This window comes from Babylonia areolata, chromosome 35, assembly GCF_041734735.1.
Source record: "Babylonia areolata isolate BAREFJ2019XMU chromosome 35, ASM4173473v1, whole genome shotgun sequence".
Taxonomy (NCBI): domain Eukaryota; kingdom Metazoa; phylum Mollusca; class Gastropoda; order Neogastropoda; family Buccinidae; genus Babylonia; species Babylonia areolata.
Window position 1 is genome coordinate 18,463,293 of NC_134910.1, and position 24,315 is coordinate 18,487,607.

Sequence of the window (24,315 nt, forward strand, 5' to 3'; positions counted from 1 at the left end):
TGTCATCCACTTTTGTTGAAAAGACTGTTGTGTCATCCATGAAGGACCCTGCCTCCTGTCCATGCGTAGTTTCCTCCGTTTGTGTGTGTGTGTGTGTGTGTGTGTGTGTGTGTGTGTGTGTGTGTGTGTGTGTGTGTGTGTGTGTTTTAATAATTGAAATGATTAATGTTGATTTAATTGTATGTCGTTAGTCTTGTTGTTGCAGCCACGGTATCAACTGCAAGTGTTCTTCCAGTTCTTGCATGCATCCTCTTACTCTGGCATTCCAATCGCCTTGCACTATCAGAATGTCTTTATTGGGGGTCTGATCTTCAACTTCCTTGAGTTGTTCATATAAGTCTTCATCATCATCATGGTCTGTTGTTAAGTGGAGCATAGGCCTACACAGTGGTGATGTTAAACGGGGTTGCCCTGAGGCGGATGGTGATGAGCCTACTGGAAATTTGACGGCAACCCATGACTGTGTTCACGGTGTTCTCGTTAAAAACTCACTCCGGACGACGGAACGCGACAGTGGTTTCGACAATTAATTTTTTTTCCACGTTTTCCTCATGGGGTAGCATAAAAATCGCAGCAACACCGGCCATTGCGAACGTGTCATGGGTTGAATAGAAAGCTTCTTAGTGAGGTTCCATAACTATACACTCGCTGGACAGCCGTTGACCTTGGTACCCCACCTCACATGGTGGGACGGTGTCGATACTCCCCCGTGTCGATACTCCGCCATGTGTGTGTGTGTGTGTGTGTGTGTGTGTGTGGTGTTGTTGCTGCTGTTGTTGTCTTCTTCTTCTTCTCCAGTTTAGCGTCTTTTAACGATAAAGATAGGGGGGAAAAGACGGCTACTGGTGAGGGAAAAGTAACTGTTCACGCAGTGAGAGAGAGAGAGAGCGAGAGAGATAGAGAGAGAGAGAGAGAGAGAACTTGTAATTGGTGAAATTTTGTCAGTGTAAAAAAATGAGATTACAATATAACATCCTTAGAACGAAATGCTAATGAAAACAGTAAGCAAACTTGACTAATCAACAATTAAAGATTTGAACTGATCGGTATGATTAAGCACTGATAAGCAATATCATGTAACTTGATGTGATTTGCAACATATAAACAGTGGAAGGCGCGGCCGCGCCCTTGATGACCTGGGCGACGACCGATCCGGTGCCGAGTCAACAACACCCTATGATTATAGCCTTCGGTTGACCCAACCCTGACCTACATGAAGACAGCAGGAGACTCGTTGAGGGCGGGGTTGTCTGTTTGCCGCGCAGAATGACATCTGTCCACTGCCTCATGAAGTGAAGAATTGTATGTCTTCGATGCATATGTATTATAATTCCTAAGATGATTTCATTGCTTATCCCACGCATGGAACTCGCATATACTCACTTCAGAGCAACCTAAATCTCAGAAAACTCCAAACACTTATACAATATTAACTAAAATTGTCAATGAAAACAGAACAGTCAGACAAAGAATTTTCTATATGTAGATTTAAAAATACTGCTTTGAATACATTACAAACAGTGTATAAATGGAAAACTGACATGCTAAAAACACCAACAAACAACAACAACAACAAAAAACCAAAAAAAAAAAAAAAAAACCTCGCGCATAATGCGTGAAGCCATACCAAATTTGAACTATGATGCTAAACCCATTCTAAGTAAATGCTCAGAACATTTATTAAATGAAATCTATGTATAATTCACCACCAGATTATATATGTTGTGCTCACACACACACACACACACATGATCAGTTAGAAGCATATTTCAGTTCAGTTTAATCGTTCGTCAGTGTAGGGATTTCAACTGATGCCCAGATAGACTGCAAACATTTTAGAAACGTTTATAAAATGCCATTCAAAACGTAGACGTTTAAAAAACGTTTATGGAGGACGTTTTTTTTAAATGTACTTTTGCGCATTTCGGTAAACGTGTTTTTTGTTGTTGTTTTTTTTGTTTTGTTTGTTTGTTGTTGTTGTTGTTTTTTTAATACATTTTCGAAAAAACCCAAAACGTTTCTAAAACGTTTCCGTGTCCCTTTTTTGTGTATTAATACTACTCAATCTCCAGCTACAATGATTTCATCGATAAATCACATATTTTCTGTAAAATATTTGCTGTTAACCAGCAACAGTCTTATTTTCTTTGATAGCTTTAATTTTTTTTTTTTTTTTTTTTTTTTTACTGCAGATATCGTTATTTCACAGGCAGCTTGACATAATCAAAGTACAATAATATGTGTTCGTTGTTTGCAATGCTGTGTTTCATTGTTTTGCATTGTTTTCGTGTTGTTGCTGTTGTAAGGTTAAAAAGGGGACAAAAAGATTCATATCTTCGAAGAAAAAAATTCAACTGCATGTTTTTAAATTTATATATATATATATATATATATATATATATATATATATATATATATATATATATATATATAAATCAGCGTGAACGTTTTAAAAACGTTAAGTTGAAAGCATATCCTGTGAAAAGTTTCTACGAGAAGGGGAGATTAGTTTCCCTTGCTATGGTTGTGACGAAAACGTTTTAAAAACGGTTGGTTTTTTGTTTGTTTGTTTTTTTTATAAAACATTTACCTAAAACCAGTGAACCACTTAAAACCAAGTGAACCAAAATAAAACGTTTTAAAAACGTTTGCATGTTATCTGGGGAGAGCAGGATTCGAACCCACACCCTCACCGGCGGACTCTGTTTTGGCAGCAAGTCAAGCAAGTGAGGAACTGTGTCGGAGTTGGATAGACGAAGTGAAATAGTTTGAATTTTTAACCTCATTGAATTGCAAGATGCATATTTTGATATGCAAAAAATGTCCGAGGTGAAACACGGGAGGGGAAGTATTTCTGGGCCAGTATTTCTTGCATCGACGTTACAGGGGCTGGTAACTCTTTAACTTCCGTTTTCTTGGGCACTTGCCGGCAGATTCGTGTTCTGAAAAATAACTAGTTTTTGGTAAGTAGTTTGTCGTTGGTGTGCGTGTTTGTTCCCCCCCCCCACCCCCCCCCCAGCAGTTCAAGGAGAATTATTGTTTAAAAAAAAAGCAAAAACGCCCCGTGTATTTTATGAAACCGAAGGTACAGTAAGGCTGTTGACTGTGACTGACGGTTGGAAGTTAAACAAAAAGTAAGTATGACCAGGATCGCGAGGAAATGAACAAATTCCCCATCATTCTTTTTTTTCTTTTATAAGAAGAACACTGGTTTGCTGGTGATTCTCTCGAGATTGACACATTTAGGGCATTATTGTTTATTTATGTCAGCGATAAATCTATCTGGACACCACGACCCAAGTCCACGAACTGAAGGATTGAAACTTTCTAATGAAAGGATTGCACATGTATCGCAGAGCTTTCTGGTTTTCTCGTTTCTGCCTGTGCCCATCAAAATTTGTTAACAAATACCTCATGGTGGCATGTGGGTATTCAAGAATCATGAATTCTGATAGTTTCTTGGGCCTCAGCTTTTTTCTTTTTTAGCAGACATAAAAATTCAAAACAATATTTACACAAAAAGTTGATTGTTAGCAAAAAGAAAATTGGCTGGTGCTTGGCATTGGTTCCGAATGGTTGACTGAGAACAAAGTGCTGTGCCAGTCAGCTGTACAGAGAACAGAGTGCTGTGCCAGTCAGTTGTACAGAGTGCTGTGACAGCTGTACAGTGAACAGAGTGCTGTCCCAGTCAGCTGTACAGAGAACAGAGTGCTGTGCCAGTCAGCTGTACAGAGAACAGAGCATTGTGCCAGTCACCCGTACAGTCACAGTACACACTGACCTGTGCTCACAATCTCTAGTTATCACACTCCCAAAGAAAGGAAACCCCCAATTGTGCCAAAACTGCCGCACAGTTGAGTAAGCCTGAGCAAGGTACCACTGAAAGTCATCTTGAACAGACTGAAAGCTCAAGCTGAAAAAAATAATCTCTGAAGAGCAAGGGGCTTCCGAACTGGATGTAGCATCACAGAACAGATTTTCAATCTGAGAATAATATGCGAGAAATATCAACACTAGTAACCTCTATACCATGTCTTCGTAGATTTCAGGAAAACATTTGATACAGTGTGGCATGAGGCTTTGTGGGCAGCTATTAGAAAATACATCATCAGCCCCAATATCATTTGAGTTATCCAACAAGTATATGACAAGGCAACCAGTGCAGTCCTCCACAACGATTCCATTGGAAACTGATTCAGGACAACATATTCATGGAACATATGTTGGATGCACTCGAAGACCATGAGGGCACTGTCACAATCAGAGGCAGAACTGTTACAAGTCTTCGGTTTGCCGATGACATTGATGGCTTGGCAGGAATGAGATCGAACTCTCCGACCAGGTAGAAAGACTTGACATCACCTTCAAGGCATACAGAATGGAAAACAGTGCAGAAAAGACAAGGCACAACAAATAACACCAATGGCGTTAGCACTGATATTGAAGTCAACGGGTTGTCTTTGGAATTTGCATCTGGGTTCAAGTACCTGGGTGCAGTTGTCACATATGAAGGCTCCAAACCAAAAGTCATGACCAGCAGCGTTCACTCAACTGAAGCCCATTTGGAGAGACAAAAACATCACGGATCGAAAGTGAAACTTATGCGCTCACTGGTTCAGTCAATGTTTCTCCTATGCATGTGAAACATGGACTCTCACTGCTGACCTCCAGAAGAAATGAGAGGCTTCTGAAAACTACTACTACTAGGCATCTCCTGCACTGAGCCCATCATGAACACTGAGGTCCGACAGAAGATCACCCAAGCCATTGGACCCCACGATGATTTCCTAACTGTCATCATGTGGAGGAAGCTCAAATGGTTCGGACATGTCACAAGATCCGACAGGCTCTCAAAGACCATTTCTGCAGGGCACCATATCAGGCAGTAGGAAGAGAGGGAGGCAAAAGAAAACATGGCAGAACAACTTCAAAGAGTGGGCCGACTTGGAAATCATCAGTGGTGCCCTGACAACCCATCACTGGGTTATGGGATAGATGAAGGTGAAGGTGAAGAAATTAAAACAAATTCTAGCACAAAAAACATAGCAGATACAGAATGAAAGTAAAGGTTTTGTGAAGGAAAATGAATGTTTATGCTAAATCCAGTCTTTTTTCCATAATTATTTTGAATCTAGAAAACTATTTAGGCATTTCAAACTGAAGATAATGTTTATGCATTAAAAAAATGTATTTCAACCTCCACAGAATAACACCCAGAAAGAAAACAAACTAAATACAGCTAGAAATAGCATGCTTATTGTCTGATATATATATATATATATGTAAAATAAAATAAAACAGCTTTGAAGTTTATGATAACAATCACAACACTTGTAGTAATGTAAGTGAATAAGTGTCCCAGCTGGGAACAACTTGCATGGGTTCTGTCAAGATAAAAGTAATTTACGTTCTCACCAAAGCATGTTCCCTTTAGAAGAGGGAGTGCTTTGATGTTATTCCTTTCCTCCTGGTTGTCACTGACCCTACAAAGTGTCTGCTGTGCATCTGGTTTATTTCCTCTATAAATACATCATCAACTGATCAGTGACCAAAAAAGCATGAAAATGTTTATATATATATATATATATATATGTGTGTGTGTGTGTGTGTGTGTGTGTGTGTGTGTGTGTGTGATTCCTATAGAGCTATCCTCTGTTACCATGGGTTTCAAGAAAATTGTGGATGATTGGCTTTTGTCATTTCTGGCAGTTGATCACTGAAAAGACAATTCATTGATAGTTGAGCCATGCCCTCTGTCTGCTCTTTAATCATTTGACTCACAGCACTCCTCTATCTCTTCTCCCACTCTTCTGAAATTATGTGAAAGTACATGCCTTCACTGTCAGTTATGTTTATTCACTCAGAAATGATGTCTGATTGGATAGATGGACTGATGAAAGAGTCGGATGTTATCAATTCCATCACTGTCATTGTCATGACCTTCAAGTTCAAATGAATCCCCCTCTCATTGTTATACTCATAATTATCAGTAGAACTTGCAGACTTGTGTAAATCCACTTACTGGGATCACTGTCTTCACTTGATGAAGTGTATGATGCCTTTTTGGCATGTTGCCTCTTTTCATGCGCTCTTCTGGTGATCCAGCTAGCAAATCATTGAGGAAAGAGGGGTCTGCCACATGACAATTTATATCCATGTTAATTTAAATAGTATGTTTATAATCGAAACACATTAAACTAACCATTCACAGCCTGTTTATATTCTGTGCCAAACTCCGATGAAGGAAAAATCCAGATGTATACACGCAGGATGCCAGTGGACGTCTTCAGGCACTACGGCAGCTCAGCTGGTTTAAGCCTGGATGGTAACCATTATATGACAGAACATACAACCGAATCAGTGGAATACACATAGCATCAATGACCAGAGCATTAAAGAAAAACAAATGATATCAATTATTAACATAAACATTTACTATATCGAGTGCTTTCACTGAGCATGGTAGTCAATTGATCTGTGACTGTATACCAGCCAGCTGCTCAAGATAAAGAAAAGCTCTTGAAAAAGTCATGAATATATAAGGATTAAAAACTAAACAAAAAAACAAATGTGAAAAGAGAAACAAGCAAGAGAAAAGAAACATGAAGTTGATATTAGAAGACTTAAGGAAACAGATAAATGATACCATAAAATAGAAAAAAAAAAAAAAGAATTGTCTGAGAATCACATTCCAATGGAGAGCACAGGGTAAAAAAACAAAAATCTTTAGAGTGTTGGTTACAAGTTTGTTTTGTTTTTTTACAACTTAAAATGCAATCAAACTGACACATAATCAAATGGCATTAAACATTGGGTGCTTACATCCAGCATTGTTTCGCATGGTAACATTACTGAGAAGGTGACAAAAAGACTTTTACAAAAACAGTAAAACACTGATGCCAAATTATATATGTACATTGTCATTCACTCAAGTTCACATGACACATCTTTCGGTGGCTGACATTTCAAACACCTTCATCCAATAACAGGCGCTGAGGATCCACTACTTCAAATTATCTTCCTTGAAGCTCCACAATCTTAATAAGACTGACTCACATTCTCTCTCAGAATGGCAACGGTGTTTGTCCGACAACACTCTCAGACTCCAAGGTTTATTTTTTCCTGGGTCACTCCTGTGACCAGTTCAGCTGTGCGCAGAGAGGGGAGTGGCAAGAATTTTGGTGCACTTCACAGCACAACTCGTCAACACATATTCACCTCAGCACCTAAAAATAAGTGCATCACAAACCTTTCTCCTCAAACTGAGTTCAAATGAATACAGTAACACAGCCACACCATACAGGAAATCTTCCCTTTACAATAAGTACATTATGACAACCAAACTTGGTGTCATGATATACATGAATATAGGAACAGAGGGGGGGGAAAGGGGATGGATGAGGGGTGGAAGCTTAGTAGTTTTTCTCAAATGACAATGCTGAATGGTAGAAATGTAACAAGTATGTCTGAATGCTGCACATTAAGTGTGATTAACATACTGATTATCAGTCTGTAAGAGCTAAATATAGATAAGCAAATTAATTGATATATAAACAGATAAAGCAATAATCACTCATTCACTGTTGATTGTTCTTCCACCGTTAACCACAGCCATAACTACCAGAGGTGGATGTGCAGGCACAGCAGCAGGAATGGCAGACATGGACATAACACAAGTCTAACAGACCCAGCAGCAGTAAGACAAAGGGTGCATCATTCTATTGACCCAACAAGTTTAGCAACACTCCAACATGGGGATACAGAACACACCCAAGCTGAATACAGGCTATAAAAGCAAGCACATCATAATCATACACATACACACACACACTATAACAACAACATGCACGAAATGCAACCTTGTTTTGAAAACATAAAAAAAAACCTTCACCTCCACCACAACACCACCCACACAGATGTCCATTTGTAACACTGTCCTGCAGGTTTGGCAAAATAAAAACAACAAAATTGTCACGTTTCTGTCAACAGACAAACCAGGAACAGTATCAACATGAAGTCCATTCGTCAGATCTGTTTAATTCCACTGTGAGAAGGCAGAAGAGATGAGGTGGTGTGCAGAAATGAAGTCCCTCAATCCAAACTGTTGCAGAAATAAATTATGAAAGGGAAAAAAATAAATTGAAACAAGAAAAAAATATAGGAATATTTTATGAAACACCATTAAATACCAGAATGAGAATGATGTTTATTCAGTGAATAGTATACAAGTGAGAAAATGTCCATGTGTGCACATATGTGCACGTTTGTGTGTGTACATCTGTCATTTAATTTCAGGGTGTTAGTCTGTTATTTTCCTTCTCATTTCTCTGTTAGAATTAAAGACCACATCAGCATCAGTGTCTACTTTGAATATTTTTCCATTTTTTTAAAGTTTACATAGGACCTTTCCTGTCTGTTGGCCTCACCACCAGACCAGGACAAGCTGCAGATGTTTCTTATGCGTATTGAAGATTGGAAGCAGAGCTGGTACATGGTCTTCCATCTTGGGGAAATGCACAGTCCACTCTGTCACCTGAAAAAGATCATAGCCGTGCCGCACTACCAACTTCACACCTTATCAACAATTACCTCTGCCAAGTAGCTTGGAATTAACATAACCCTACACCTTAGCTGGGACATGTACATCAACATTTTGATTATTTGCAAAAGCCTATACGACACTTTGCTTCTTACAATGAAATATCAAGATCAGCATAATCCACTTGAAGGAGACCACCTACAAATCCTTGGTCCAATTCATACTGGAATAGGCTTTACAGTATGAGTATCATGATGACATGAGTATGGGATCCCAACACCAAAAACAATCAATAAGATCGAGGCTGTCCATCGAAGAGCTGCTGGCTTTGTTGTGAACTGGCTCATCCTTAGGATGGTATAGGCTGTCCCTTAATGGGCGAAAACCAGAAAGTAGTCTGTCGCAAAAACATACATTGAGTAGAATTCCCATAATTATATCCTCCTTTCATCTAAGTCCTATACTTTCTATCAAGGCATTTCTACCTCAACACATGTTAATGATGATGATAATGATGATGAAAATGGTATAAACACATGATAAGCAAACCAGGAAATGAAATATTAACCAAAAAAAAAAGAAAAAAAAAGAGAGAGAAATAACGTAAATTGTTTTAAGCAGATGCAGAGTGTTATAGTGATGTGTGATCTATCACTGTATCAGACATGATGAGAGGCAGATGCAGTGTTATTGTAGTGTAGTGCAGATCTGTCACAGACACAAGAGGCAGATGTAGTGTTATACTGGTGTTGTGCAGATCTGTCACAGACAAGCAAGAGGCAGATTAAGATTATTGTACATGTAATGATGTGCAGATCTGTCACCGTCACAATAAGAGGTGGATGCAGAATATTATACATGTTGTAATAATATGCAGATATGTCACAGACACAGTAAGAGGTGGATGCAAAGTATTGTACATTACTACATGTAGTAATGTGTAGATCTGTCACAGACATGGTCTGTAAGAGGTGGATGCAAAGTATTGTACATCACTACATGCAGTGATGTTATGTAGATCTGTCACAGACACAGTAAGAGGTGGATGAAGAGTATTGTACATCACCACATGTAGTGATGTCATGTAGATCTGTCATAGACAGTGTAAGAGGTGGATGCCGAGTATTGTACATCACTACATGTAGTGATGTGCAGATATGTCACAGATACAGTAAGAGGTGGATGCAGAGTATTGTACATCACGACATGCAGTAATATGCAGATATGTCACAGACACAGTAAGAGGTGGATGCAGAGTATTGTACATCACGACATGCAGTGATGTTATGTAGATCTGTCACAGTCACAGTAAGAGGTGGATGCAGAGTATTGTACATCAGGACATGTAGTAATATGCAGATATGTCACAGACACAGTAAGAGGTGGATGCAAAGTATTGTACATCACTACATGTAGTGATGTTGTGTAGATCTGTCACAGACACAATGAGAGGGCGTGGTGGTCCACCAATGGGGAGGGGAATGATGCGCCCCAGCTTCAGACCTGGACCACCGTGAGTGTGTGTGTGTTTTTGTGTGTGTGTGTGTTGTGTAAAAGTGTGTGATTATGTGTGTGAGTGTGTGTGTGTGTACATGTTTGTAATCATACGTGTGTATGTTGGTGTACATGTGTGTGTGTGAGTGTGTGTGTGTGTGCGCACGCATGTGCATGAGAGATTCTCTGTGTGTGACCATTTGTAAGTGCAGATATGCATGTGAATTCTGAAACTATGGCTGTTTGTGGGGGGTGGGGGGGTGGGGAGTATTTGTGTGTGTATGCGTGTCTACACATTATACAAACATAATATAAACTATAGGTAGATCTGCACATTGTATGAGTGAGTATATATACATGTGACTGTGCATGTATATGACAGTGGTGCAAAATAGTACATATATATGTATGCACGTTCACATGTTTTATAATTTGTAATCTTGTGTGTTCAGTTTGTGAAATGTGTGTGTGTGTGTGTCCACCAGTACACAAATTCTCAAATGTGTGTGTGTTTAGATACACTGTGTATGGAATTATATTTGAGAAGTTGTATACTGGTGGACACACACACACACACACGCACACACGCACACACACATGTGATATACACACAAAAACAACATAGAAGTACTTCCATAAACTTTTGATAAAGTTGTACTTTATTTATTTTTTTATTTTTTATTTTTTGGTGGGGGTAATCTAGAGTTTATTTATTAGTGGGTGTCTGTTACGAGTATTACAGTATTGTGTCTGTGTGCACGCACTGTGTGTGCATGCAGATGGTGTTAGCGCGTATGTGTATAAAATATTCGTATGTGTGTGTGTGTTTTGATTGATTGATTGATATTGATACTCATATAGCGCCTGTCCTTGGTTGGAGACATAAGCTCTAAGCGCTTTACAAACGTGAGGTCATTTGTACAACAGGCTGCCTTCCTGGGTAGAGCCAACTGACGGTGTTCGTTTTCTGTGTCATTCAGTCAGATTTCAGGCACACACACTTGTACACTGAGACAGACATGTAATATTTCACGTGTATGACCCTTTTGTTTATTTACCCCGCCATGTAGGCGGCCATACTACATTTTTGGTGGTGTGCATGGTGGGTATGTTCTTGTTTCCATAAACCACAGAGCACTGACATGGATTACAGGATCTTTATCGTGCGTATTTGATCTTCTGCTTGTGTATACACATGAAGGGGGTTCAGGCACTAGCTGGTCTGCACATGTGTTGACCTGGGAGATTGGAAAAATCTCCAACTTTTACCCACCAGGTGCCACTACCGAGATTCGAACCTGGGACCCTCAGACCCCCAGATTGAAAGTCCTTTCGGCTATTGTGCCCATGTGTGTGTATATAATAAATAGTGCTTATATCACGCAAACTCCCCATATGATGGGCTCTAAGCACCTCACACAAAATGATACAAATATACAATAGTGCATAATAACACACCTCTACACTTGAGAAAACAATATATGAAGTTTGTATACACCAAGACAGTGCTACAAATTGCAGATATGAACATTCACACACACACACACACACTGACTCACTCACACACACACAGACACACACACACACAAGACTCAAGACAAAAAATGCCCAACACACGCACACATACGCTCGGCACACACACACTCACACACACACACAAACACCCACCCACAGGCACACATTACATGATAATTTCAGTAGAGGGTAAAGTGTGGGGGTAGGAGGAGGAAAAACGCAATTTGCTATGCTTCTTCACACCCAAAGGCCTGTTTGAAGAGGTGGTTTTCAAGTTTGTTTCAGAAGAGGACAGCGTTGGTAAGTGGAGATCCAGAGGAAGAGAATTCCAGACAGAAGATGCTTGATACTGAAAGGCCCTGTAGCCATATGTCTTTAAAGGTCTTGGGGACTTGAAGGAAGTTTTCAGTAGAAAACCTGAGAGAACGGGAAGGGGTGTAAATACAATGGACAGAAGATAAGTAAGATGGGAGAGATCCTTTGAAGTGGTGATAAGCCAATATGGCAGTTTTACTGGATGGGTAACCAGTAAAGTTGACATAAGAGTTGGGTAATGTTGACTTTCTGAAAATGATTCTCTCTTGCAACATTGTTCGAAATCATCTGAAGGCTTGACAACAAATCAGAGGGCAGACGAGCAAGTAGTGAATTGCAGTTGTCAATGTGATTAAGGATCAAGGAACAAACAAGCTGAGTGGTTGCTTCATTTGTTAGATACCGTCAAATGGTACAGGTTTTTCTCAGTTGGAAGTTTGCAATTTTACATAAATTACTGACAGAGAATTTAAAAAAATGCACCCAGTTTTCTGACAGAATTTTGAAAGTTGGCATCAGTGTTGCAGACAGTCTGGAATGAAATGTGACAAAGTGCAGACTTAAAGTTAGAACCTCGTATAAGTATGGCTTTTGTCTTCATGTCATTACGCTTAAGTTTGTGTGTGTGTGTGAAGGCAAAAGCAGAGAAAGCAAAATTTGTAAGGAATGTGACAAATGAACTGTTGGGGATGAATTTAATTTCGTTTTAGAATGTCCAAAAATTATTGTAATTCAAAGTAAATTGATGCCATGTAAATAAATTACATATGCGAATGTTCGATTTATGCAATTTATTCAATGCTGGGAAGAAAACACAACTTGAAATTAAGTAAATTCATAAAACTTGGAAAGGGTATGTAACTTAAGTTACATCTAAAACATACATGTCAGAATGTTTAGGTTTGATTTGTTTTGTTGCATATCATTATTGTTATCGCACATGTTTGTGTGTGTATGCGTGTGGGCGTTTTTGTGTGTTTTGGAGACATTGTTGAACTGAAATTGTGATTCAATGAGTATGTATTGTAATTGTATCTTTCACAACCCAAAAGTGTCAAAACTCCAAAAGGATTAGATTTCTTTGAATCTTCGTGTGTGTGTGTGCCTGTTTCAGTGTATGTGTATGCATATTACACAGTCACAGTTTTGGAGTCTTTACTCTTTGTGTGTTTACAAGGATATGAGTGTGTGTGTCTGCTTGTCTGTGGCTTACATATTCAGAGAATTTATATTGTATTGGTATTGGTTAATTGGTAATATATGTCTTTTTTTTTTTATTATTTGTCTGTTTCTTGCCTTTCTTTCATTTACGAAAAAAAGAAAGGAAGTTAAACTCATATGAACTGAATAATAACAATATTTGTATTTTTCAGATTTCGTGCATTTATTCCACATATTCCCTTTGACTTGGTTCAGGTATGATATTTATGTTTGTCTGTCCACATACAGTTCTTATTTTGTATACATGTGTTTAAAAAAATAATCTATCCCCTGTGTCTCCCTCCTTCCGCTTCTGTCTCTCTTTTCTCTTTCTCTCTCTCGTCTTTCTCATTCTTTCCTGTCTTTGCCTTTTCCTGATTAAGTGATTCTGAAATGTGAGTAATTATTGCTGTTTCTAGTAATTGGATTGTGTGGTGTGTCTGCATGTGTGGAAGGGTGTATTATACTGTATAACAGTTTAACACCAGCACAATGAACACTAGCACAAAATATATTAATGAAAAACAAGTTGTTGGATTACAAAAAAGAAAATGACCTTAACGTTTAAAAAATTCAAATAGTCATATTAGTGCATCCATGAACAAAACAAGCTGCGAAGCTTTTAAAGAATCCCTTCGTTTTGTTGAATAACTTGGGCATTATAAAAAGCACACCAATGAAACAGCCATTATAATATTAACCAATATTCAACAAATAGACCTGTATATATGACTGTCATGTCTATAATTTTTAAATGCTAAGACATGCATAGCAACCATGAAGCAGAAAAGCTGCCCACTGCCTGACTCCCAAATTCAATCAAAGGCTTGGTGATTCACCTTTTTGGTGTCTTTTTCTGGGGCATGTCTAGTTGATTTTAAAACTCATACGGGAATGGGCACTCCTAACATTCTTGAACGGAAACTAATTTACACTGTGCAGTCAAATGGCTTAAATTCTTCCCACCTGTACCCTGTAGTAACTGATATTGTGGTAACTGTGGTCTGATTCTGCAATGTAATATGTGACATGAACACGGTGGTGCCACAGTGGTTGACTCACTGATGTCTGGTTCAGTCAGTAGAACAAGAGGATTACTGACAGCTTTGGGGAGGAGGAGTGGGAAGGAGGGCAGTTCATTAGAAAAATGGTAAGTCTGAATGCACAGTGATAGTGCAGGTATTTTCAGGGGTAGTTAACTGAACTAGCAAAATTCACTTTCAATCAGTGAACCTAATGCATAAAATGAAGGGTGTTCATCAGAAAGGTACATTTGTGTGTGTTTAGTGGGAACCTGACACTGACCGAATGAATTCTGCTTTTATTTTAGTGCGAGCCAACTTTTCCGCGGGCCAAAGTGGCAATCGACGACAGACCCTTCACAGAGGTACAGATTTCTTTCTGAATCATCAGAAGGCTTTAGATCCAGTGAAGTAATGATTTGTGCAGTGAAAGATACTTTTACATGGTACAGTTTGATTTCTTTTGTGTGTTAGGATTCTGTCAATCTGCCAGTGTTCATGGTGGTGTGAATGTCTTTACACTAAAGATTCCCACAGTAGAAGTGAAATGACTTTGTCTACTCATGTAATTGGATGTTATGTCAAGTCTTGCCTGTACTAACTAAACCACAATCAATAAGGATTTTTACTGTTAATTCATTCAGTGAAACTGACAAAAGAAATGAGATTGCTTTATATGTTTGGGTAATCTTTAATGTGAGAAAGATAAGAGAAACATAGACATTGTGTGTGATGTCAGTGTCTGCATCAAAGTTTTCTATTTGTACCGATGCCAGTGTGGAGAATCTTAAAATTCACTTACACAGTGTTAGATGATTACAGAAAATGTTATCTCATGCCTTTATTATAAGACAACTTGTGACTTTTTCTTGCCTTTTTTTCTCTCTGTGTACATGAACATGGTGTCACTGGTAACAGGCACTGCTGAAACGTAATGCAGACTTGACTCCCACGTCCCAGGAGCAAGCATCAGTGCTGGCTCTGGTCAGCAAGATTCAGACCATTCTGGACAATCTGGTGGTGACACCAGGGGCCTTTGAGGCTGCAGTAAGTACTCTTTTCCTTTAACTCTTTCTTAACTACTACTACTTCAACTACTACTTTATTTTCCTTCAGCTCTGTGAAGAGTCACCGAGGCTATTCATAGAATAATTGTTTACCAGATTATTCCAGGTCTGCTGGTTTTGTGAATAGGCCTGGATCTCTGCAAATGGTTTCCTGTCTATTCTGCAATGTTTTCAGTACATTGTTTTTTCTCTTTTCCCCTTTGCCCCCCACCTTGTTTACTGAGGACCACACATGCAGTTAAAGATTTTGGAATTTTTTCTGTTAAAGCCTGCTCCTGCATTCTAACTGGAGTGCATGCATACTGTTAAAAAGGTTTAATTAGTTATCAGCTTTTAAGGAGACTGCTTATGATATTGATACTTACGTAGCGGTTATCCTCAGTAAGGCTAAGAGACAATCTCTAAGTGCTTTACAGAGTCATTCGCATAACAGGCTGTCTGCATGGGTAGAGTCAACTGAGAGTTGCCTTCTTTGGGCACTCATCGTTCATTTCCTGTGTCATTCAGTTAGGTTTCAGTCATGCAAGCACACGTGTGCACGCACAAACACACACGTATGTAACCTTTTACTTGTATGACTATATTTTCTACTCTGCCATGTAGGCAGCCATACTCTGTTTTCTGAGGTGTGCATGGTGGGTATGTTCTTGTTTCCATAACCCACGGAGTGCTGACATGGATTACAGGATCTTTAACATGCATGTTTGATCTTCTGCATGCATATACATGTAGCCGTGTACCGAGTGGTTATTCAAGGGTACGGCACAAAAGACTTAACTAAACATTGATTGAAAGGATAGATGAGAATTCCCACGCACAGGTCAGGAACATATAGAGGCCAGTCACAAATGGGGTTTTTCTATTGTTTTATTTACAATAGTTATAAGAACATAAAATGAGAAAACCAAGAAGAGAAGACTAAGAGAAGAACTAAAAGAAGAAGACAGTGCAACAAATGTCATAAGCACAACATGTCGCCACAAGTGAAAAGTAAAGCACATGTATACATATTACATGGAAAGACTATCACTCGGGTTTGGGATACGCAACAACATAATACATATGTGTGAAGACCAAACGCTGACATCAAATGACATTTCTAATACATTTAAATAGCGCAGTTAAAGTGATTGAAGTGATGCTGACTTGGTGAAAGTACACTGACAGTATAGATTAGGTAAAGCTTATACTGTGTCAAAGTGACTCAAATGAATCAGTTTATCATGTTGCACTATACTGGAGTAAGCCGTATAGGAGAGAGCATGACAACTAAATTACAATTAACAGACTGATACATATCAGGTGGTTTTAACCAATAACTGATATTAATCCACTTTCTTGTAATCACAACAGCAGAATACTACACACATCTTAGAGTACTGAGCACACTGTAGCAGTACAACTGATATTAGCATGAAAGATAATACCTGAATAACAACCAAGATAGAGAATCAGTGGCTTAGATATAATACTGGCGAACTGATAGACCAGATAGTAAGTGAAGAACCATCATGGCTTAACCATTAAGTGGTGAATGAACTTTATGCACTCACTAGAACATTCTGGAACAAAGTGTCTGTGTCCAGAGACGTCACTGACTGTGATGTTAAGAAGAATCAAATGGAATACTGCTACGAGCATAAGACGACATGGCAATTTTCTAGATCAATCATAGCCGAGCTGTGACTAATATGTCAAAGCAATAACTGAACAAAGAATTAACTGAACAAAGCAATAACTGAACATATTCATATGAACACAAGTACTGTGTCGAACAATACAATTTACAAATCAACACATTCTACTCTCTAGTACTTACAGCGATACGTAGCGAGGTGTCAGCCGTTGTGGGGACACACACGACACAACACACTGCTCGCGACACAGCAAGAGAGAGAGCAGGCTCTGGTCAGATGACTGACCAGGTATGAAATGACCACTCATCACTCACTGTGCCAATTTATGCAAGTTTAGCGGACCGCAAAGGCCGTCACGTGTGCTGCGAGCAGATCGTCACTAATCAGCCCAAATCCGATGAGAACTGTGCTTGTTTCAAGGTGTTCAGTGACAGATTTCTAAATGATTCCTGAACCGATTTACGTCGGATAAGTTGCAAAAGAAAGAGCTCAACGCCTACTTTATAATGAGTATAAAATGAAGTGTTGATTATTTAAGATGAATTTATAATCTTAATTTAAGTCACCTGAACAGGGTCAGTTTTAACGAGCTCATCGCTGAAAATTACTGCGTTAAATCAGTTTAACATAGGCAAACATAAATGGAATAGATTTAAAGATGGAATTGTGACGATTCTGCCAGTATATAATACTTGTAGTTTACTGATCTGACAAAAGACATATTAATTAAATACTTTGGAGCAGAAACACAGATTCCAGCTCAGCCAATAGCGTACCGCGACGCGACACTGGTCGAGCCTTGAGTAGGCTGTCTGGAGAGGACAAAATGATGTAAGCGGAGTGACGTCACACATTCTGTGCAGGGGTTAGGAGGGAAAACGTTGACTGCTGTAGCTTGTGCGTGAATAGTGTTGGAGCAAGCATGGCGCGCTTGGTCACATACACATGAAGGGGGTTCAGGCACATACATTGCCCAGGGAGATAGGAAAAATCTTCACCCTTAACCCACCAGGTGCGCTGAAACTGAGGAGCGAACTAAGGAAACTTCTTGAAGTGTAACAGTGACTTATTATCACATCTGTAATAGAATTATGGTATGTGAAGCTGATTTCAGTTCACTAAACTAGTCAGTGTGAAAGTTTTGTTCATAGAGTTTAATTTCTGATGCCTTCCCTGTTGTATAAAAACTGCACTTGTTAAGCCCCTGCTACAGAAAGCCACTCAGGATCACAATGACCTCAGAAGTTTTCGCCCTGTATCCAACCTTGCTTTTGTGTCCAAGATTATTTAAAACATTGTTCTCTCCCAACTTTAAGAACATTTATCATCAAACAACATGTTTTCTTCTTTTCAGTCAGCATATAGATCTGCCCATAGCACTGAAACTGCTTTGTTGAATGTAGTTAATGACCTGTTATTATCTGTTGATGAAGGTAAACTGTCTGTGTTAACTTTGCTCGATCTGTTGGCTGCGTTTGACACGATAGACCACAGTATACTCCTTTCCAGACTTGGGATTCATTCAACAGTTCTGAATTGTTTTTTTTTCATACCTATCCAGCTGCTTCTAGATTGTCTCTGTTAACAACTTTAAGTCTGATCCAACCCTGATCTCCTATGGTGTGCCACAAGGCTCTGTCCTAGATCCTGTTCTGTTTGTTCTGTATACTGCTCCTCTTTCTGATGTCATTTCTGGTTATTCTGTTCTTCACCACTTTTTAGCTGATGGTACTCAGCTACAAAAGTCTGCAAAACCAAATCAAGTACACAGTCTGATTCTGTCAATGCAGATTGCATTTTAGATGTTAGATCCTGGATGACATTCAACAAACTAAAGTTAAATGATGACAAAACTGAAGCAGTGATAATTTCCTCTATAAAAATGTCCACATCTACTTCTTTTCCTGCCTCTTTTGTGGTTGGTGATGCCACAGTTTAGTTTTCTAAATTAGCAAGGAACCTTGGTGTCATTATTGACTCAAGCCTCAGTATGCACATTCAAGTAGTAAATCTGATACGCATAGTAAATTGTGAACTTCTTCACATCAACTCTATCCGTCAGTACCTTTCTGTTGAAACTACATAACTTTTATTTCTGTTTTTGTGCTGTCACGAATCAACTGCTGCAGTTCTCTTCTCAAAGGCTGTCCACATAATCATCTTCAGCGAATTCAAAAACTTCAAAACAATGTTGCCTGTCTGACTCTCAGAGTCCCACATACTGATCACACTTCTCCCCATCACCACACTCCACATTGGTTTCCCATTAACCCTCTTGTATTCAGATTCTCTGAGGCCAAACTACCCTAGATTTCGGATTCTTTTGGTGAGTTTAGCCTCAAAATGGGTATGTATAGTTCACACTTCACCACAACCAAGAATAAACCTCTAGAGTCATGAAATTCGGCAGGTATGGTCATGAGGCTTTGTTCTGTCATGTGAGCGAGATTCTGTGTGTCTAGATGTGAAAGGTCGTGTCTCTGTCACGAAAATGTCACCAAATATGTCACATGCGATGGTGACAATTCTAATACAGCACACCAACATGCAGTTATTCCATGCATATGCACGTTAGTGTTGTGAAATGAAGCTGCGGCCTACCTGAGATGATCTGTCGCCTGTCTGCCAGTACAGTCCCCACAGGTAATCCAAGAATGTCACACAACTAGTGTCAGTTGTCACAACTGAAGAGTTACTGGAGATAATTTCAAGCACAGTTCCATGTTGCTCCTATGTCACTGTTCTAAGCTTTTTGTACAGATCTGTTTATATATGCACACAATGTGTTACTGTACAGTAAGGATAGTGAGTAGAGTGTCACTGCTAAGTGTCACAGAGTCACCAAAACTACAGGTAAGCACACACACACACATAAACAAAAACAAGCTAGCTTGTCCTAATGTTGAGGCACGTTCTGTCCATGGTAATCATGGAAACAGTCATTCCTGTGGAAACAGAGAGGTACCTGGCAGAAAGAACACATATACGATGTTTCTACCCCTCGTCCCTTTGCTGTCCTGCGACGGTCTTTGATGCACTGCCGACAGACCCTACGTCTCCCTTTGATCTTTTCTAACTTGTGATGGTCGATGCTGGCCAAGGCAATGGGGGCATCTGGCACTGCTTTGCAGCGCCCTGCTTTGCGCTTCCTGGAGGTGAATCCTGCGCGAAGTTGTTCTGCAATGTCAGCGCGAAACATCAAGTGGTCATAGGTCTTGTTCACTGGGGCATGAGGTGCCACTTCCCAGGTGACGTAAGCCTGGACAGTGCACAAGTTGACCAGAGAATGGAAAATGTAGCGCCACCATTTCTTGTTCTGATGACCAACAGGGTAGTAGGTGTGATACTGGTCTGACTTGTGAACGCCACCCATGTACTTGTTGTAGCTGGCGATGACTGTCAGCGTCACTTTGTCCTCCACTGTCGTCATACCTGGTGGCTGGTTGGTGCTGAGAAGGTAGATCTGACGGTTGTCTTTGTAGACTGGCCATCAGCGAGCCCTTCTGCATCTGCAGCAATTTTCCCTTCTCTTTCAATTTGGCAGTCTTGACCTCCTCTGGTAACCCTTTGCGGTTGACGTTGACAGTGGCACAGGCATATGTCCCATTTCGGGCCAGGTGTGTCATCAAGGGGACACTGGTGAAAAAACGATCAGAATACAGGTGCCTGTTTTGATGGTAGAAAGGTGATGCCAACATGTGAACGACTTCATGCCCAAACTGATGGTGGTGTCTCTGCGACTTGCACGGCCAGTGTAAATATCAAATGCAACGCAGTACCCTGTCCTGGCATCACACATCTCCCACACCTTGATGCCCCATTTGGTTGGCTTGGCTGGCATGTATTGCTTGAAAAATATCCGACCCTTGTACCCGATCATTGCCTCATCAATGCTTAGTTCACGACCTGGATGGTAGTTGGTCCGGAACAAAGGAAGAATCATGTTGATGAAATTTCTCACCTTGTACAAGGGGTCATAGTCGGGGTGATCACGTGCAGGTGTGTTAGATGTGTCACGCAGATGAAAGTACTGGTTGATTTTGAAAAACCGTGTTTTGGGCATGACACTGCTGATCCAGTTATTCCTGAAGTGAGGGTCGGTTGACCAGTAGCACCACAAACGTGGCAGACAATTGATCCCCATCATGATCAGCATAGAGAGATAGGCCCGCATTTCGTCAGGTGTTGTTTCGAACCAAAGAGGGTCAGGTGTGCCCTGGGCTGCTTGTTTTTGTCGGGCATACCTGTTGGTCTCTTCTGCTGCAACTTCAAAAAATGTGATGGGTATAAACAAAAACAAAAATAATCCAGAGGGGTGGCAGTGCTTGGCAGTGAATGCGCAGGGCCTGTTGGCTGCTGGAATGTGGCCACGTTGGTAGGCTGAGTAGCCGGTCGCCACGTGGTTTGCAGAGCGGCGAGTGGCACATTGTCCTCGGGATCACTTTCACCACTTTCTTCTCCTTGATCGGAACCTAAATGCACATCAGAATCTTCTTCTAATTCTTCACACTCTTCATTCGCATCATATTTCAACACTTCTTCTAATATAAGACCTAATTCCTCCGCTGAATAATCCTCGAACTCACTGGTGCATGCAGACGACGCCATTGTGAAAACCAGTGAGTTTCATTCACAACTCTCCACACGCAGTTTCCCTCCTTTCTTTGTGAATGGAAGTGGTGCTAGCATCCAAAAATAGCGATGCCAGATTATTGGACTATAGTAGGGAACTTTCCACCAACTTTTAGTGCCTGTTGAGCATAGTCACGGCGTCAGCACATGATGGAAAAGTACCACACACACGCTGCCGGCGCCGGACGCATTGAGGCGCTGCGCGCGCGAGCAGTGCCGGCTCCTACCGTTATCAGAAGGAAAGGGTTAAAGCGAGAATTAGATTCAAAACTGCGTGTCTCTGCTATTCTGCCTTCCACTTCCTTAGGACCTACATATCTTTCTGACCTAATCAGTATTTACACTCCCTCAAAAAATCTCCACTGTTTCTCTGATTGTTACCTTTTGAAACTTCCTCATGTCAATACAAGAACGTATAGTGAACGTTCTTTCTTCTTTGCTGCTCCTCATATCTGGAACTATCTTCCTTATCATATCCATGAATCTGATTCTATATCTGCTTTTCGCTCATCACTGAAAACTCATCTTTATAAAACCTATCTAAAAGTACTCTCAGCTTCCTTTTTCTCCAGTGCCATCCATGTCAGCTTACTTTGGATGTATGAAGAGTGGGAAAGGGAGAGTGTGGGAGGTGGGTGGGGCGGGGGGCAGGGGTTTTGAGAAAGTGGTCATGAATGATTAATGTAACTTGTAATTTTTTTTCTTTCATGTAAACCACCCTGATCTCTTAGAGAGAAAGGGTGCTGTTCAAATGTACATCATTATTATTATTATTTTTTTTTTTATATGTTATTATGATGATGATAATTATTATTATTATTATCATTATTATTATTGTTATTATTATTTGTACCACATTATATTTTCAAATTTATGGCAAAACATATATTTCACCCCTGTACACTACCAATAAATAATTAGGAAAATGATGTGTGTTTTATTGCTTTTGCTTTATTAGTATCATTTATGTCCTTCCACTGTAATCTGTTACAGTGGAAATAGTCTCAAAGTGGTAATAATCTCAAACTTTTTCTGTTCACTGCAACCTGTTACAGCAAATTGAGGAAGTGCGGCAAGTGGGGTCCTTCAAGAAGGGGACAATGATGACAGGACACAATGTTGCTGACATTGTGGTTTTGCTGAAAACACTGCCCACAAGTCAGTTTCTTTCTTCTTCCCCCTCTTTTTGACTTCTTGTGTGTAGGGGGGATTGGGGGGTATTCTTGTGTGAGTGTTCTTTCTCCTTCCCTTCTCTTTTCCTCTTCTAGTTCTAGTGTGTGGGTGTAGGTGTGTGCGTTCTTGTGTATGTTCTCGTATGTGTGTTCTTTTTTTATATCTCCTCTCTTTTCATCTTCTTGTGTGTGTTCCTGTGTACATGTGTGTTCTTGTGTGTGTGTGTGTGTTTGCTTGCTTCTTTCTCTCTGTTCTCATGTGTGTTTTTGTTCTTGTGCGTGTATAGTTGTGCATCATCTTTTTTTTTGTGTGTGTGTGTGTGTGTGTTCTTGTGTTTGTGTGAGTGTTGTTTTGGTGTGTGCTCTTGCGTGTTGTTGCTTGTGTGTGTGTACTTTCTTCTTCCTTTTCTCTTATCCTCTTCTTTTATGTGTGTGCTTTCTTCTAGTTCTACCCCTTTCTATATATTTCTGACTTGATAATAATGATAATAATAATTAGTGTTTATATAGTGTTGAATCTTGTGCAGAGACAAATCAAAGCATTTTCAAACCAGTCATTCACACACATGCATAACTCTAAACTTAAGAAAATGAAGACAAAGAAGAGGCAGGGGAAGGAGGCTATGTTTGAAAAAGGTGGGCTTTAAGGCCAGACTTGAAAGAGCTGAGTGACGAGACATGAAGTTGCAAAAGAGGAAGCTCATTCCAAAAGCAAGGTCCATAGAGAAAGAATGGCAGCCGACAGTGGAGTGTTTGAATCTGGGTATGTGTAAATAGAGCGGGTCTGAAGCCGATCGTAGAGAGCGAGATGGGTTATAGAAGTAAAGGCAGCCACAGAGATAGGAAGTGGCAGATTTGTGAATACATTTATAACATAGAGTGCTTATCTTGTACTCTATTCTGTGTGACAGGGAACCAATGGAGATGTTGCAAAAGAGGAATGGTGTGCTCAGATCTTTTCTTTCTGAGGACAAGTCGAGCAGCAGAGTTTTGTATGTGCTGAAGGGACTGAATGGATGAAGCAGGCAAACAGACAGTAGTTACAGTAGTCAAGGCGAGAGAGCATGAGAGAAATGACAAGTCTAGATGTAGTGTTGGTGGACAGATATTTCTGAATGGAACTGATGTGCAGGATAGCAGGTTTGACAGTCTGATAAATTTTTGCATGGACAGTGTGTTGTCGAGGACAATGCCAAGGTTCCTGGATGTACTGCCAAGTTTGATTGTCTGTTGTGATGGAAGGGAGTTTTTGTTTAGTTCCTGTGATGATTGCTTCGGTCATATCGGTGTTCAGTCATAATCTTTTTAGAGTCATCCACTTTGGAATGTCCAGGAAGCCATCAGATGTTTCTTGCAAGAGCAAGGACAAATTTTCAGGGGTATTACTTTTCTGAAGTGAGTGTCATCAGCGTAAGAAGATGACTAACATTGTGGCAGTTGATAATTTCAGTGAGAGGAGCAGTGTGAAGAGCACAGGGCCCAAAACAGATCCCTGTGGGACTCTGTGTTCGATTTTAAAGGGTTCAGACAGACAATTATCAACTATGACAGACTGGAATCAGTAGATGAGATATGATTTGAACCAGCTGTGAGCAGTGCCGTTGATACAAAACGTAAAATGAAGACAGGAAAGAAGGATTGAATGGTCCATTGTGTTAAAGGCAGCTGACAAGTCGAGAAGCGAGAGAAGGGAAATTTTTCCTGAGTCGGATGCTAGCAGAA

At 40.0% G+C, this 24,315-nt stretch overlaps 1 protein-coding gene across 4 annotated transcripts in view; it reads left to right on the forward strand.

Moving 5' to 3' along the window:
- The first annotated feature begins 2,663 nt into the window (after positions 1-2,663).
- LOC143277735 (interleukin enhancer-binding factor 2 homolog) overlaps positions 2,664-24,315 on the forward strand; it is a 104,502-nt gene continuing 82,850 nt past the window's right edge. The window contains exons 1-6 of one of the 4 annotated variants that reach the window (XM_076582636.1): positions 2,664-2,726; positions 9,980-10,052; positions 13,237-13,279; positions 14,394-14,450; positions 15,004-15,132; positions 22,477-22,579. In XM_076582636.1, coding sequence (XP_076438751.1) covers positions 9,985-10,052; positions 13,237-13,279; positions 14,394-14,450; positions 15,004-15,132; positions 22,477-22,579 — 400 coding nt within the window. In that variant the 5' untranslated portion in view covers positions 2,664-2,726; positions 9,980-9,984. Of the gene's footprint in view, positions 2,727-2,815; positions 2,964-9,968; positions 10,053-13,236; positions 13,280-14,393; positions 14,451-15,003; positions 15,133-22,476; positions 22,580-24,315 lie in introns of those variants that run through there. The other 3 variants (XM_076582634.1, XM_076582633.1, XM_076582635.1) reach the window with 3 other exon arrangements.